This window comes from Ornithodoros turicata, unplaced genomic scaffold, assembly GCF_037126465.1.
Source record: "Ornithodoros turicata isolate Travis unplaced genomic scaffold, ASM3712646v1 Chromosome118, whole genome shotgun sequence".
NCBI lineage: Eukaryota > Metazoa > Arthropoda > Arachnida > Ixodida > Argasidae > Ornithodoros > Ornithodoros turicata.
In genome coordinates, this window is record NW_026999300.1 from 388,978 (window position 1) to 401,816 (window position 12,839).

Consider the following 12,839-nt stretch of genomic DNA (forward strand, 5'->3'; position numbering starts at 1 on the left):
AAATAACGCAATGTAACACTTTTGAGACCTCTTGTCAGGCGTTTTGTATAAAAGTGGTCCAGTGAAATCAATTCCAGTCACCTCGAATGGATGGGATCTTGTTATTCTCTCCGGTGGGAGTGGAGCTGTCGCTTGGACTACTGGTCGTGCACGCTGTCGTTTGCACTGACAGTTGTGCAACGCCCTCTTCACTGCTTGTCGGCCTTGGATGATCCAGTATGACTCCCTTAGGTCAACCAAAGTGTCACGAACTCCTGAGTGTAGCAAGCGCTGATGAGTTCGTGTAATTAACAGTCCTGTATAAGTGTGATGTTTTGGCAGAATAACCGGTGCTTTACTTCTTCATTTTCCTCGCTGCGTTGCAGCCGTCCTCTAACACGCAGAAGCCCAGCTTCATCCAAAAACAAGTGAAAATCTCTCATCTTTGAAGTTAGTTTGAGTGGTTGTGATGAAGAAATTGCTCAAAGTTCATCTGGAAACGATTCCGCTTGTACTTGTCGTATCCAGTAGTTTTCTGCTCGCTGAATTTCAGATGCTGTGAAAGGGCCCGTTATTTTGTTTTCCACTTGACTCGAGTTGGAGAAAAATCTATAAATCCATGCCGTAGTCCGGATAACCTTGTTCAGGGAAGAGAAGTTTGCCAGTTCCAGAACGGGACAGGTTGACACTGATGGAGCTGACAGCACGACAGTTGCTTTAACTTCCTTGTCTTGGAATCCTATCAATTCCATGTGTCGTGGCCAGTAAGCCTCGTCTTCATGCAGCCACGGCGGCCCTTCCCACCAATCGGCTCGATTTTGGAGAGAGTCAATCGAAATTCCCCGTGTCAGGAGATCGGCAGGATTTTCTTTACCAGGGCAGTATCGCCAGTCCGATGGGTTCGTGCGGTCCTGTATCTCTGTGGTCCAGTTGGAAACAAAGGGCTTGTACCGACGCGTGTCACCCTTGATCCAGTTGATGACAATCATCGAATCCGTCCACAATGTAGTAGACAGGTTGGCACCAAAGCTCTTGGTAATGTAGTACAGAAGTCGTGCTCCCAGTAACGCCCCCAGCAGTTCCAGGCGTGGGAGAGAAACCGTCTTCAAAGGAGCAACTCTAGACTTTGCCACGACTAAACGAACTGTGCACAGGCTGCTTTCCTGTATTGTTCTGACGTAGATGACGGCTCCGTAAGCTTGCGGGCTAGCGTCGCAGAATACATGAAGCGTTTGTTGTCGGACTGTCCCCGTGCGCTTTATCCTTCTGGGAATGCACAAATCATTGGCTTTGGGAAGCTCGCGACACCAAGAGTGCCAGTCTTCAAGTATGTCAGGTGGGAGAACTTCGTCCCAACGTATTCCCTTCTGCCAAAGTCGCTGGAACATGACCTTCGCCGTGATAACAAACGGTGCTAGAAATCCGAGTGGATCGAAGACCCGCGCTGTGGCTTGAAGCACTGTTCGTTTGGTATCATGCGCGGTGTGTAAGAATTCCAGCACGGATTTCAAGATATCCTTAGAGCGTCTGAGTCAGTGTCCGAAATAAGACCCAGTACCTTTCTCTCAGTCTGTCGGATAGAGTCGTCGCCGTTATATAGGTCCCGAAACATTCCACGTAACAGTTTATCATTTGTTCTCCATTTCCGAAGTCGCATGCCGCAGTCTTCAAAATGTCAACCGATTCTTTCCAAAGGCGTTTCGCCTCTTGAACTGTGCTGATACTGGTTGCCAAATCGTCGACGTAAAAACTCTCGGCAAGGAGCTTGCAGGTGTCTGGGTACATATCGGACATCCTCCGGAAGTGATAGCGTATGGTTGCGGCGAGAAGAAATGGGCTACAAGCCGCCCCAAATGGCACCCGAGTCATCCTTAGGACTTCGATCGCGGGAAGAGGTTGTCCTATCTTCGGTGTTGTCACGTACCACAAAAACCGCAACGCGTCACGATCCCGTTCAGGTAAGCTGATTTGCAAGAAAGCCTTTTCAATGTCGGCGACCAGAGCCACAGCTTCGCTACGAAACTTTATCAAAAGGTGTAGAATCTCTGGGTTCAAGTTTGGTCCCACGTGAACGACATCATTAAGGGATGGCTCGCCAGAGGCACTAGAGGATGCGTCAAATACAACTCTTACTTTCGTTGTATCTCTATCTTGCTTAATCACGGCTCGGTGTGGCATGTAGTAGAGTGTATTCTCCGCTGCTTCCTCCAGTGGGGCTACCTCAGCATGACCGTTTTGTCGGTAGAGAAGAATGGCGTCGTCGTATTCTTCCATAGGTAGGTGATCTTTCATTAGACGATTTGTTAGTCATCGGAGTCTGGTGCTTGCCAGTTGTAGGTTCGAAGGTAGTTCCGTAGTAGGTAGTCTTTTTCTTAGTCCATGGAAGACCGACTTCATACCTTTTGTCTTTAATTTTGATGGTTGCGTTGAATTGCTCCAGGACCCCGTTATTCTCTTCGTCGCACTCATTTGTAGATATACCAATGTGTTCAAGCGCCCAGAAGCTTTGAAGCTGCGAAGAAACGTCGTTTTCATTGTTATCCACAGTCAGTCTGAATACGCCTACGGTGGCGCAAAGGTTTCCCGACATCTCTGACGGTCCCTGAAGTGTCCACCCGAAGATGGTGTTGACCGCGAAGAGGTTGTCATCAATTCGTTGCGATTCGCCCGTCACTATACTCCAGTACAGATCTGAACCAACCAGGATCTGGATGTCGTCGCTGCAGCGTACGTCAAACATGACAAGGTCGGCCAGTGGCAACCCTTTCTCTTGTAGCGCTGTGATCAGTTTACTGTCGGGGTCGTGCATTAGGTTTGCGGAAATTTCAGGTATCTCCAAAGCTTCTACAGATATCTCCTCGCGACTGTACTGACTGAGAAGCCAAACTCTGACACGTCGACACTTCCTTCTTGAAGGTGTGCAGCCGAAGGAACATATCGACAAGTTTTCTTCCCCTACCGGTTCGCATTGTAGATCGTGAGACAATGACTCTCGTATGAATGTTCTTTGGCTCCCGCCGTCCAGTAGAATTCGTACAAGTTGTCTACTTGTATTCGTCTCCGCCCAGAGGCGAGCGGTCTGCAGAAGGATTAGACTCCGGACACGAGATGCTTCCAATTTGCGTGTCGTTGTTGAGGAGAGTACGCCGGAAAATGTAGTGTTGGTGTTTCCGCTGGTCTTATTCTCCAGCTCTCTTTCGCAAAGAACCGTGAGATGGTGCCCGTTACAGCGGGTGCATCTGATTCGAGCCGCTGTTCGACATTCACGTGATCTGTGGCATCGTTTAGCACATTTGAAACAGCGTCCCTCTCGCGTAAGTAACGCTCTTTTTTCGTCGATGCTGATTGTGCTGACACAACTCTCGATGTCATTATCTGTCTTGCAGATAACACATTCTGTTCGTTGTGTTGTGTCTCCCGTCGTAAGTGCTCCTGTCGTCTGTCGAATAAGAGGCCGCCTATCCTTCGAGATTTTCAATCGAGATTCGCTCAGCCGTGCATCGACTGGGTATTCGCTCTTCTCAGGACTTTCTATTTCACCTCTGAGAAAGTCAAGGAAGTTATTCAATTCGGTTTTGCTGGCTGGCGTTCCTTCCTGATGTTTCCGATTGTAATCCAGTTCCACCTGTTTCGGTACAGATTTTCGCAGTGCCGACAGAAGCATGACGCCGTACTCGTTCTGTTCGACCTTCGGAGCTTGGAGGCCGCGCACTCTTACTTGAACTTCATCGTAAAGGTCTCGAAGATGGACATAATCGCCCGCATCGGCAACCGTCGGTAGATTGAGTAAACGATTCAGATGCTGGTCGACAATATGCTGTCGCTGGTTGAAGCGTTGATTAAGGATCTCAATTGCGGCATCGTAATTCTCGTTCGTAAGAGGAAGTCCGCTTATGGCCGTAGCGGCCTTGCCGGTCAGATAGCTTTGTAGGTACTTGAACTTATCTACATTATGTAGAGTTTCATTCTTGTGAATTGTCGACTCAAACTGGTCCCAAAATGTCATCCAGTTCATTAGATCTCCGTTGAATTTCGGTACCTCAATCTTGGGAAGTTTCACTTTGGTGGAACCCTGATGTTGCATTGCCGGGATAAGCACAGCTCTGGTTGGAGAGTCGGGTCGAAGGGTTGTCCGTTGGATTTTCTTCTTCAGTTTCTGACTGATTTGAGATATAGCTGTGCATATCTTTTCCTGGTAAGACATAGCAACTTCAATCTCTACTTGAAAGGCTTCTTCGGAAACAAGAGATTCCATGGATCCATCTAATGACTGTAGCGTCTCCTCTTTAGACTTCAAAAGGTCAAGTTTTGTTTGAAGCTCACCGGCTGCAGGGCTCTGAACTCGTAGTAGTGCGTCGACGTCCGTGATGAGTTTCGTTACTGAGGCCCGTACAACGGCTCGTTTCTGCTTGAGGCAGTCCATCCTTGATGCTCAATTCACCTGTCGTCGTCACAGGAGGAGTTCCCGGGTTTCGGCACCAAAGTTTGTGATGAATATCTTGCTGGTCCGGAAAGTCAGCAGGGGGTGAATTGACTTTAAGGAGTAAGACCGCTCCAACAAAAAGGACTAACGTGTCCCGTTTATTCCAAAAAGGAACAACATGCTTATAACGTCTTTCTCTTCTACACGAGCCATACGGCTAGCATGCCAAAACAAAACAAAATACGTAAAAGCAACGAAGTTGCTGCAGTGCAGGTCTGTCTTACATGGTTTCACAACACCCCTGCCCCCCCCTTCCTGCTGTCCTCTCTCCATCTGTCCACGCCTGTACGCCGCTATAGCCACAGTTGCGTCACGGCGCTAATACGGAATTAAAAAAACGGATCGGCGCATGCGGCAGATTCGAATACTACAGCTGGCTAACCTTTTGAGTGACTTCCTTCTTTCATCCTTAATTTCTCGGGCACTTGAGGCTTTGTATGTCTTTGTCCTTCTATGTGTTCCAGCCTCAGAACATCAATTGCCATCTTGCTCAGCTCCTTCTAGCCGCCAGCTGCTTCAATTAACGGCACCTGGAAATAACACACGCGATGATTTACCTCTTCGCATGGAATAATACAAAAGTATGCCTCTTCTGGGACTACAGAACGTATATTTTTGCATTGCCAGAGGAGTTTGAACTTGTAACCTGATCCGTAGGGCGCCTCCGTTATACCCAGTAAGGAAGACGTAATCACGCAATAAATAACCGCGCGCTGCGGATACATCTTTCGGCAATGCGAAAGATAATCATAGCGCGATGTGAGGTGAGTGTTGAAAACAATAACACTTTAAACATACCTCAAGGCCACTGGATTTGGACATATGAAACATGCATCGACTTCCCCGTCGTCATTTCCGAACGCAGTTTGTCAATTTGAAAATAGCGGGGCGATTACGATGTGTGGACTCTGTGCCGTTCGCCATTGTTGCCTGTTCAAATGCCGCCGACACGGCGGCACAGTTACTGGTGCCACTGTCAGCAACATTGTACGTACTTTGCTTTCTGTTCATGTAATGCCCGCGTGTATTTGAAATCCGCAGCGTGCACCCGGCGTATGTAGAATTTGTAGCGAAGGAACTGGCAATGTAGGGGGGGTTCGAGAGTCGTTGTGTTTCTGTCGGTACACAAGAGTTACTGGAATATTTTGATTTGTAGGAGTAAACGTTTTCCGTTGTTCGTGCGTGTTTTTTTTTTTAATCTTCAGAGCCCAGGTACACTAAACAATGACGTGGTATAATGGTCCACTGTTTTTACGACATGTCGAGGTTTGTGCATGTAGCGGCAGATAGAAATTTATTGGAAGCATGGGCCTGGCCTCTAAGGAGACGCAATGCATCGCAACACTGTGCCACCATAGGCATGTACACAATACACGTATATCTTACAGCAACTAACCATTTACTCAAATTCAATGCTCCCACCCAGTGTAACACATTTCTTATGTCGGGTACTGGAAGCCAATGTGAAATGTACGGCAGATTTGTGTACAGCCATATGACCGTAATCACACTTACGGACACACTGCCGTCTTATTTACGATGATAACCGTCATAATTACGGTACATTTCGTCGGTGCCGTATTAGTAACACTACTTCGGCCGTATTCCCAATCACGGTAGCACGCCTGGTTTCCTTTCAAGCCAAAAACTGCACTTTGACTGTAAATTTTACCGTTTCACCTTGTTTTTTGCTTGTTTTTTACAGTGTGGACAGAGCATATGCTGAAATACAAGTTGATGCGACGCACATTCGCTAAGCGTTAAGTGTATTGGGGCGTAAAGCGTTTGTAACGGTGAGGTGGTGCGGACTTTGCGAACATACCGTCTATCTACATATTCGGTGCGTATCGAATAACATTTTTGACATTCCTTCCTGACAGATATTACGCTTTTAATCGAGGCTATAATGCGACTATCTGCTGAGTGGAGCTGTAAAGGTGATCGAACTCCTCATCTGTGCGACGAGTGTCGTGCACAGATAAATGTGTTCCAGGAACAGCACGAAAATGATAGAAATATGTAACTAATTTTACTTTACTTTTTTTTTACTCCATATCTAGATTTTGCCAGCTTTCAGCACAAGAACAATGTGCTCTCGTGAACAAACTGTCACAAACGTCATCGATATATCGGCATATCTATAAAAAAGAGGTTCTGGCAACGTTCCTCTGGTGGTCAACACAAGGATGTCTCTGGGCATGTCTGGGATGTCTGCAGACTGCGCCCCCCTTCGAAACCTCTACACACGATATTTTGGAGACGTGCTTCGGACGTCTGGTATTTGCTCAGTGAAACCGAAACGCAAATCCCGTTCTGAGACATCCCATGGGTACCGCATCGATATCCGGGAAGTCAGGCTGTTCGCGACCATGTAAGGAGGTCCTGGGGATATTAATGATTTATTGCGAGACCACCCAGTACAAGTGATTGATCGTGATTTCTCTGCTTTGAATGATACATGCGCACAAACGACATTTGATTACGGATGAGCTACACAACAAAGTTCACATAAGGGTCGACTTCTGCAAACGAAAGTATAAATCGTCTGCAAATTGCCAGCACGCACTATGAGTCCAAAACAGATACCAGGAACCATTGTGATGCCTAATGTAAAAACTCCGAGACTAGGGAACACAAAGGGACAGACACAAACACGAAGCCTCACAAAGTCATTGAGACTTCGTTCATGCATCACCTTCACCAGCTCGCTTGCTTCTTAGCCATTTTTTCATTGTCACCATTGTGATGTTCTATTGCATAAGGACGCAATGTCGAAAAACTCACATAGCTACTCCTGGTTGCTGGTGCGCAAAAACACATTTATTTCACATTCATAGTCACTGTGTGCATCAAAGGTGAATTACACGTGGAGGTACACGCCAAGGCAAAACTTTCGTGTAAAGTCTGAAGCTTGATAACGTATATGTAAAATTCATCGAGTGCGATGCGGTCCACTGTTATGGCTTAATGCGCAAGGAAATGAAATGGTCGAAGTAGGAAGCGCATTTTTGTTACCATGCGTCTTCTGACCACCCTGATTACGTGCTTGATAGCGCCATTGTAACGATGGAGTATCATTTCAACCAAGAAGACGCCAGTGGATATCAGCATGCCCGTTGCCCACAGTAAGAAAGGTGGCCGCAAATCGGTCATAGTCAGCGCTTTCTGTTCTGCCGGTGCGTTGTCGTTATTTTTGATGCGACACTCTGAACGCTTCCAAGTTCCGTGCCTTACATATAATCCTGTCTCCACACCCTGTGTCACGATTTTCTGAGTGCTGTGAAGGTAGGGTGAAGTAAGTCCCATCGCTGGGCCCAAGATTAGGGCATCCATGAGATCATCAACCTTTCTGTAGCCCATTTGTAGGAGTTCGTTGTGCCTTTGCATAGTATCTTGGCGATGGCTCAAAACTCCATAAGTATCCTTCCCATCGTTTCCTCGCTTAATGGAGCCATCCGCGTTGAAGCAATCACATCCACTTTTTATAGGATATTTGGAGCTAGTGTGGACAGACATGCCGCACTGGCTAGCACTTTGAAAAAAGCAGAGTCTGTAACCTTGAACTGAAAACAGTTGATCATCAAACTTTTCTATTCCTTTTTTGAGCGGCATATCTCTCAAATAGGACATTAGCAATCCTTGAAAAGCAGTGGATACGATCATCCCGACAATCAGCCAAACTCCAAAAATTATTCGCAAGGGTTGGTAGTTGAGGAAGGCCGTAGTGTGCACTACGCTTTGCCTTAGAAGGGATTCCATAAAGAGGACAGCGACTTGCACTAAGTGTGCTCTGTTCGGACGTTTCATGTAAAGATAGGAGAAACCAATAAGCGCGCATGCGATGAATGAAGACAGTAGAGATAACCACACTTGCAAGCTGAACGGTATCACTAGAGCCATTTCCCTTGGCATCTGCTTCGCCTTCTCAGCATAAAACGAAAGAACCACAGAGTCCAAATACCCTGCGATAATGGCATTATCAATCAACGTGCCACCGTTCAAATAACCAGTCGCACTAATACCGTTACCCCTGCAAAGAAACTTCGAAATTTTTGTCTTGATTGCGACAGAGGGTATTTCGGAGAAGCCGATCTCAAACATCGTGACTGTCACGTTCTTATGTTGCAGTGTGAAAATCAATGTTTTCACATTGGGATGAATGCATGTGCCTCCCTTCGTGCAAATAAGGACTAAGTTCTGCCCTTCAAATTTACACCTTCTCACGAGATGTTTCCCAAACATATATTGCGGGTCACATGTAATGCATTCTTCCGAAGCATAGTCCCTCAGATAAGCGTTACCGTTTGCGATAGTGACATTAAACACGCCGGTGCATGAAAACACGTCTAACCTCTCCGTGAACTGTCCTAATGAATTAAGTAGACCTTTCGTCCTCGTTGGATCAGCGCCTTCTGGTAACATATACAGATCCAAGGCACACTGTCGGAAAGTGCTCCAAGCTCTGGGTACGAACAAATCCTTATAAGTGCAAATTATGTGGAAAACTCGGCCATCCAGATGTGCATGTTTCCAGTTGCTCTCCAGAGTAGCATTGAAGATCTTCATCTGTCCAAATAGCGATGGGAACGTTGATTTTATGAAGCAACTTGAGCAGATGATTAGAATAAGTGTCGATGCACCCAACTGATGTTCTAACGTCCACTGGCCTGTTTGCTGCGAAAACACTGATCACCAGGAAGAACGTCAGATGCCAGCAAGTCTTCCATGGAACCAAATGTCTTAATGCATGTTGTTATGCGGAATAGGCATGCAATCACAATTCCTCTGAGAAGCATGGTTCAGTCGCAATCTGAGTGGTGAAATTGAGAGCGTGGTAACTCCGCTAAGCTTCTCTCAGTCCAGTTGTCTGCGTCCGCATACGTACTTCTCTGTCCGGGAACTGTAGCATTTGTGCATTATCGACCACTGGGCCTCCAGTCGATTTTAATCTATCAAAGATTGCGAGGCGCTCTGACTTGCACCCGGGACTTGGAGAACGATATCCACCTCAACCGGTGCGAGTACTTTAACATGCGCAGCAATGTACGTAGTAAGCTGATGAGCCTAGATAGGAAGAAGACAAAAGGCCGGAAGCATACGATAATGTAATTTCGTAGAGTGGTGAAAGCATCGGCTCTTCAAATGCGCGTATCGTTGGTCATGAGCGATGTTGGCATGGAATATCGCGCACTGTGCTTTTTTTTTTTCGAGGGGCTCTCTAAATGTCATAGTCCGCTTGATGAAGACGTCATCTTTAATATGTTCGGTCACCATCAGCGTGATCCGTCTATTACTTGCGGTAACATTTGTCTTCTGGTATCTGTGGAATATTTTGATCTTTAGCGTAACTTCAGTAATCCACGGAGGCTCACCTCCACGCAGGTGATTCAACTTCAATACTGTGAAATTCAATATAATTCAACAATTCTGGGCGTTCCGGATCCAAAGGCCGCTTGCCAAGCGCTATGTAGGATTCCGGGAAAGACAGAAGCACGCTTCAGTTTTGGTCAGCTACGATCCCCCATATCATCGAGGACTGGGAGCGGTACACGTGTGAACGCCGGGTACTTCGACGCCAACTTGAACTCCTCGACCATAGACCATTCAGCCTGTCCAAAGTACTTGGCCCATGGAGGTCCCCTGCGCATCAGTGCCGGGCTCTTCGCTCCTTTTTTGCTTTCATGCAGGCCACTGGACTCCTCGAAGAGCTCTAAACAGAACTCCGACCTGTCGTCGCTTCAATCTCACCATAATTCATCCTCTCATATTAACCACTGTGAAGTGGGGTAGTGTCCTGTGGCTACCACGGGGAAACATCCCATGTCATCATCACTTCTTCATTTATTGTTGTTGTTGTTGTTTCAGTTTTGGTGCTTCAATCAGATTAATTCATAAGGAATCATCTACAACGCTTTGAAAATATACTACGTTGACGCTCCTGTACAATCACCTGCTGCAGGATAACGTTGCCGCTAATGTATTAGCGCCCCCTGTTTTCTATGTGAATTTCCCATAGGTTTTGTCGCCGAACTATGAGACAGATCTGAATGCGGGAACTTTCATTGGAAAGGTGACGTCAAGATCTCTTAATTCAGGGAACTGAAATATCTCTCTAGCGTGGTATTTTTTTAAAGAAAAAGAAACGAATTTTGTTGCTACAGCTTCAAAAAATCCAAATAAACAAATGAAAGCGAATAAAAACAATCCGCTTCTGAGGTTAACCGGGGACATGTTTCAGGATTCAAATGACCCGTCGTTCTTGTGTTTTTAGCATTCTGTTTTTCCGAAAAAGAATTGAAAGTGAGTACGGGCATGCATCCAAGGCGCGTTTACCACTGATTCCGGAAGATGGCGCCGTCCACTCGCAGCGCCCGAACGTACTCCGCTTGTAAACCTCCACGTATTGCGCAGCAGCTGATCGGCGTCCGTGGTTTCGGTTCGTCCTGAAGTGACCAATTCGTGGCTAAGTTACGCGTTTTTTTCACTTTCTTCTCATGTTCATTTGCTCTCTGTCCTTGTGTGTTTTCTACGTGTTCATAGTATTTACCCATTATGGCTCGAAGTCACGTCTACGGACAACGGAAACGTAAGAAGAAGGACTTTGCGAATTTACGTGGTAGAGGCAGGCATGTGACGGAACCTGCGGATTTGAGAGATTTTGGTAATGCAGGATGCTCCAGCCGTGCTGTTCCGAGTGATCGCTGCACTTCGACGACTCCACATCGTGCAGATACCCTTGTAGGCTCAACCTTTGGTGGTAGTGTTGTTCCTCAAACTGTAAGTGATGCCGGTCGGAATACTTGTTTCGCTTCGAGCACAAGCGAAATTCGTCCTTCAAATTCGTAATTTGCTGATTCAGCTGGGGTAGGTAATGTAGTCCCCTGCAGTTCAGATTGTGACCAGCTTGCCGGTTCCAGAGCAAGTACCGTTCCAACCACTGCTGCTGTTACACCCAGTCGATCTCCATCTTTCGATACTGGCAATGTTCACCAGACACAGAGTCAGTGCACAAGCAGTGTGAATGGTCGGCGTATAGTGGAGATTGATCACTTCTTCTTCGTCTTTGCAAAGTTTGTCGGTACATAGTCCGTTTGGTTGCGGCCTGGCTGACATGGAAATTGTATCAGAACATCGGCGAGGTCTGTGTAGCTCTTTCAGTTTGAAGTGCAGGATGTGTGTGAGGAAAGATGTAGTCACAACAGAGGCGCCAGTTGATCAACTTGTTCAACAACGCATGGATGCCAATTCCTCAGCAGTGAACGGTATCGTGTCTATAGGTTCTGGTTTCTCAGGCCTTCTCGAGCTCCTAGGTGCTTCTGGACATACCCGGCATGGCTAGTAGCACGTACAGTAAGTATCAGGATATTGTTGCTAAAGGAATCGACAAAACAGCTTGGGAAGAAATAAGAAAAGCAGGCATTGAGGAAGCCTGGTTAGCTAGGGAGGCTGGGGCATCGATGCTGACGGTTTTCCTATAATTACGGTCGTTGCTGAGGGTGCTTGGTGCAAATGTTCATACAAGAACAAGTACGACGCTCTTTCTGGCTTGGTAAGTAAATATTGTTATCTACACTAAATAAAGGTGCGCGAAAAAGAAGGATTTATCTTGCACACCGCTTGGCAGACGGGATATACAGGAAGTCTCTGCCCACCATTTGCGGAAAGAACACTATGAGCATTTATTTGGAGGAAAAAGTTGACCCCTCTTGTGCTATTAGTGGCACTGCTGTCTTTTGGTAAACACACTTACTAGAGTGGTATACATCCTGCGGCATGAGTTTGTACGATACGCATACAGATGCATAATTCCTGGAAACATTGTCATTGCCGGTAGAGTTTCGTGGAATACAATCTTGACATTTTTTTCGTTTTTGGAGGCTGTAATTGTTGGGTACCGCACAAAGAAAGTACTGTTCCTAGGCGTCCGGAACAAATTTTGTACACTGTGCGCAAGTTGCAAGGCAGGGTCGAGCCCAAAAAAGCATCTGTGCTTCAAAAACTGGGACAGAAGCTCTACCTGTATGGAGAAGGATATCGTCGTTGAAGGCTTCAGGCGCAGCATTGAGTTGCACGGGGTAAAGTACTTGCAGTTGATCGCTGACGGTGATTCGAGCACATACAAGTCAATTCTTCAAGCTGCACCGTACCAGCATCAGGTAGTTCAGAAGATAGAATGTCGCAACCACCTTCTTCGAAACTATGTAAGTCGTCTTCGAGATATTGCTTTGGCAAAGAGAACAACCCCCATTCCCCCATCGCTGAAGGAGCTACTTCTGGATAATGCTGTTCGACTAAGAGTTGGAGTTGCTAGGGCTATTCACTATCGCAAAGAGCAGGCTGAGTTCAGGAAACAAGATCAGATTCGGAACCTGGTGGC

At 46.6% G+C, this 12,839-nt stretch overlaps 2 protein-coding genes across 2 annotated transcripts; both read right to left on the reverse strand.

Annotated features, from left to right (window-relative positions):
• Positions 1–461: 461 nt before the first annotated feature.
• LOC135371618 (uncharacterized) lies at positions 462–1,367 on the reverse strand. The gene has a single exon (XM_064605607.1). The coding sequence runs from the start codon at positions 1,365–1,367 to the stop codon at positions 462–464; it is 906 nt and encodes a 301-aa protein (XP_064461677.1).
• A 130-nt stretch (positions 1,368–1,497) lies between these two features.
• On the reverse strand, positions 1,498–4,402 carry LOC135371619 (uncharacterized). Its single transcript, XM_064605608.1, has 2 exons — positions 2,308–4,402; positions 1,498–2,264 (listed from the first exon to the last, which is right to left on the reverse strand). The coding sequence occupies exons 1-2, from the start codon at positions 4,400–4,402 to the stop codon at positions 1,498–1,500; spliced, it is 2,862 nt and encodes a 953-aa protein (XP_064461678.1).
• Between the last annotated feature and the right edge of the window lie 8,437 nt (positions 4,403–12,839).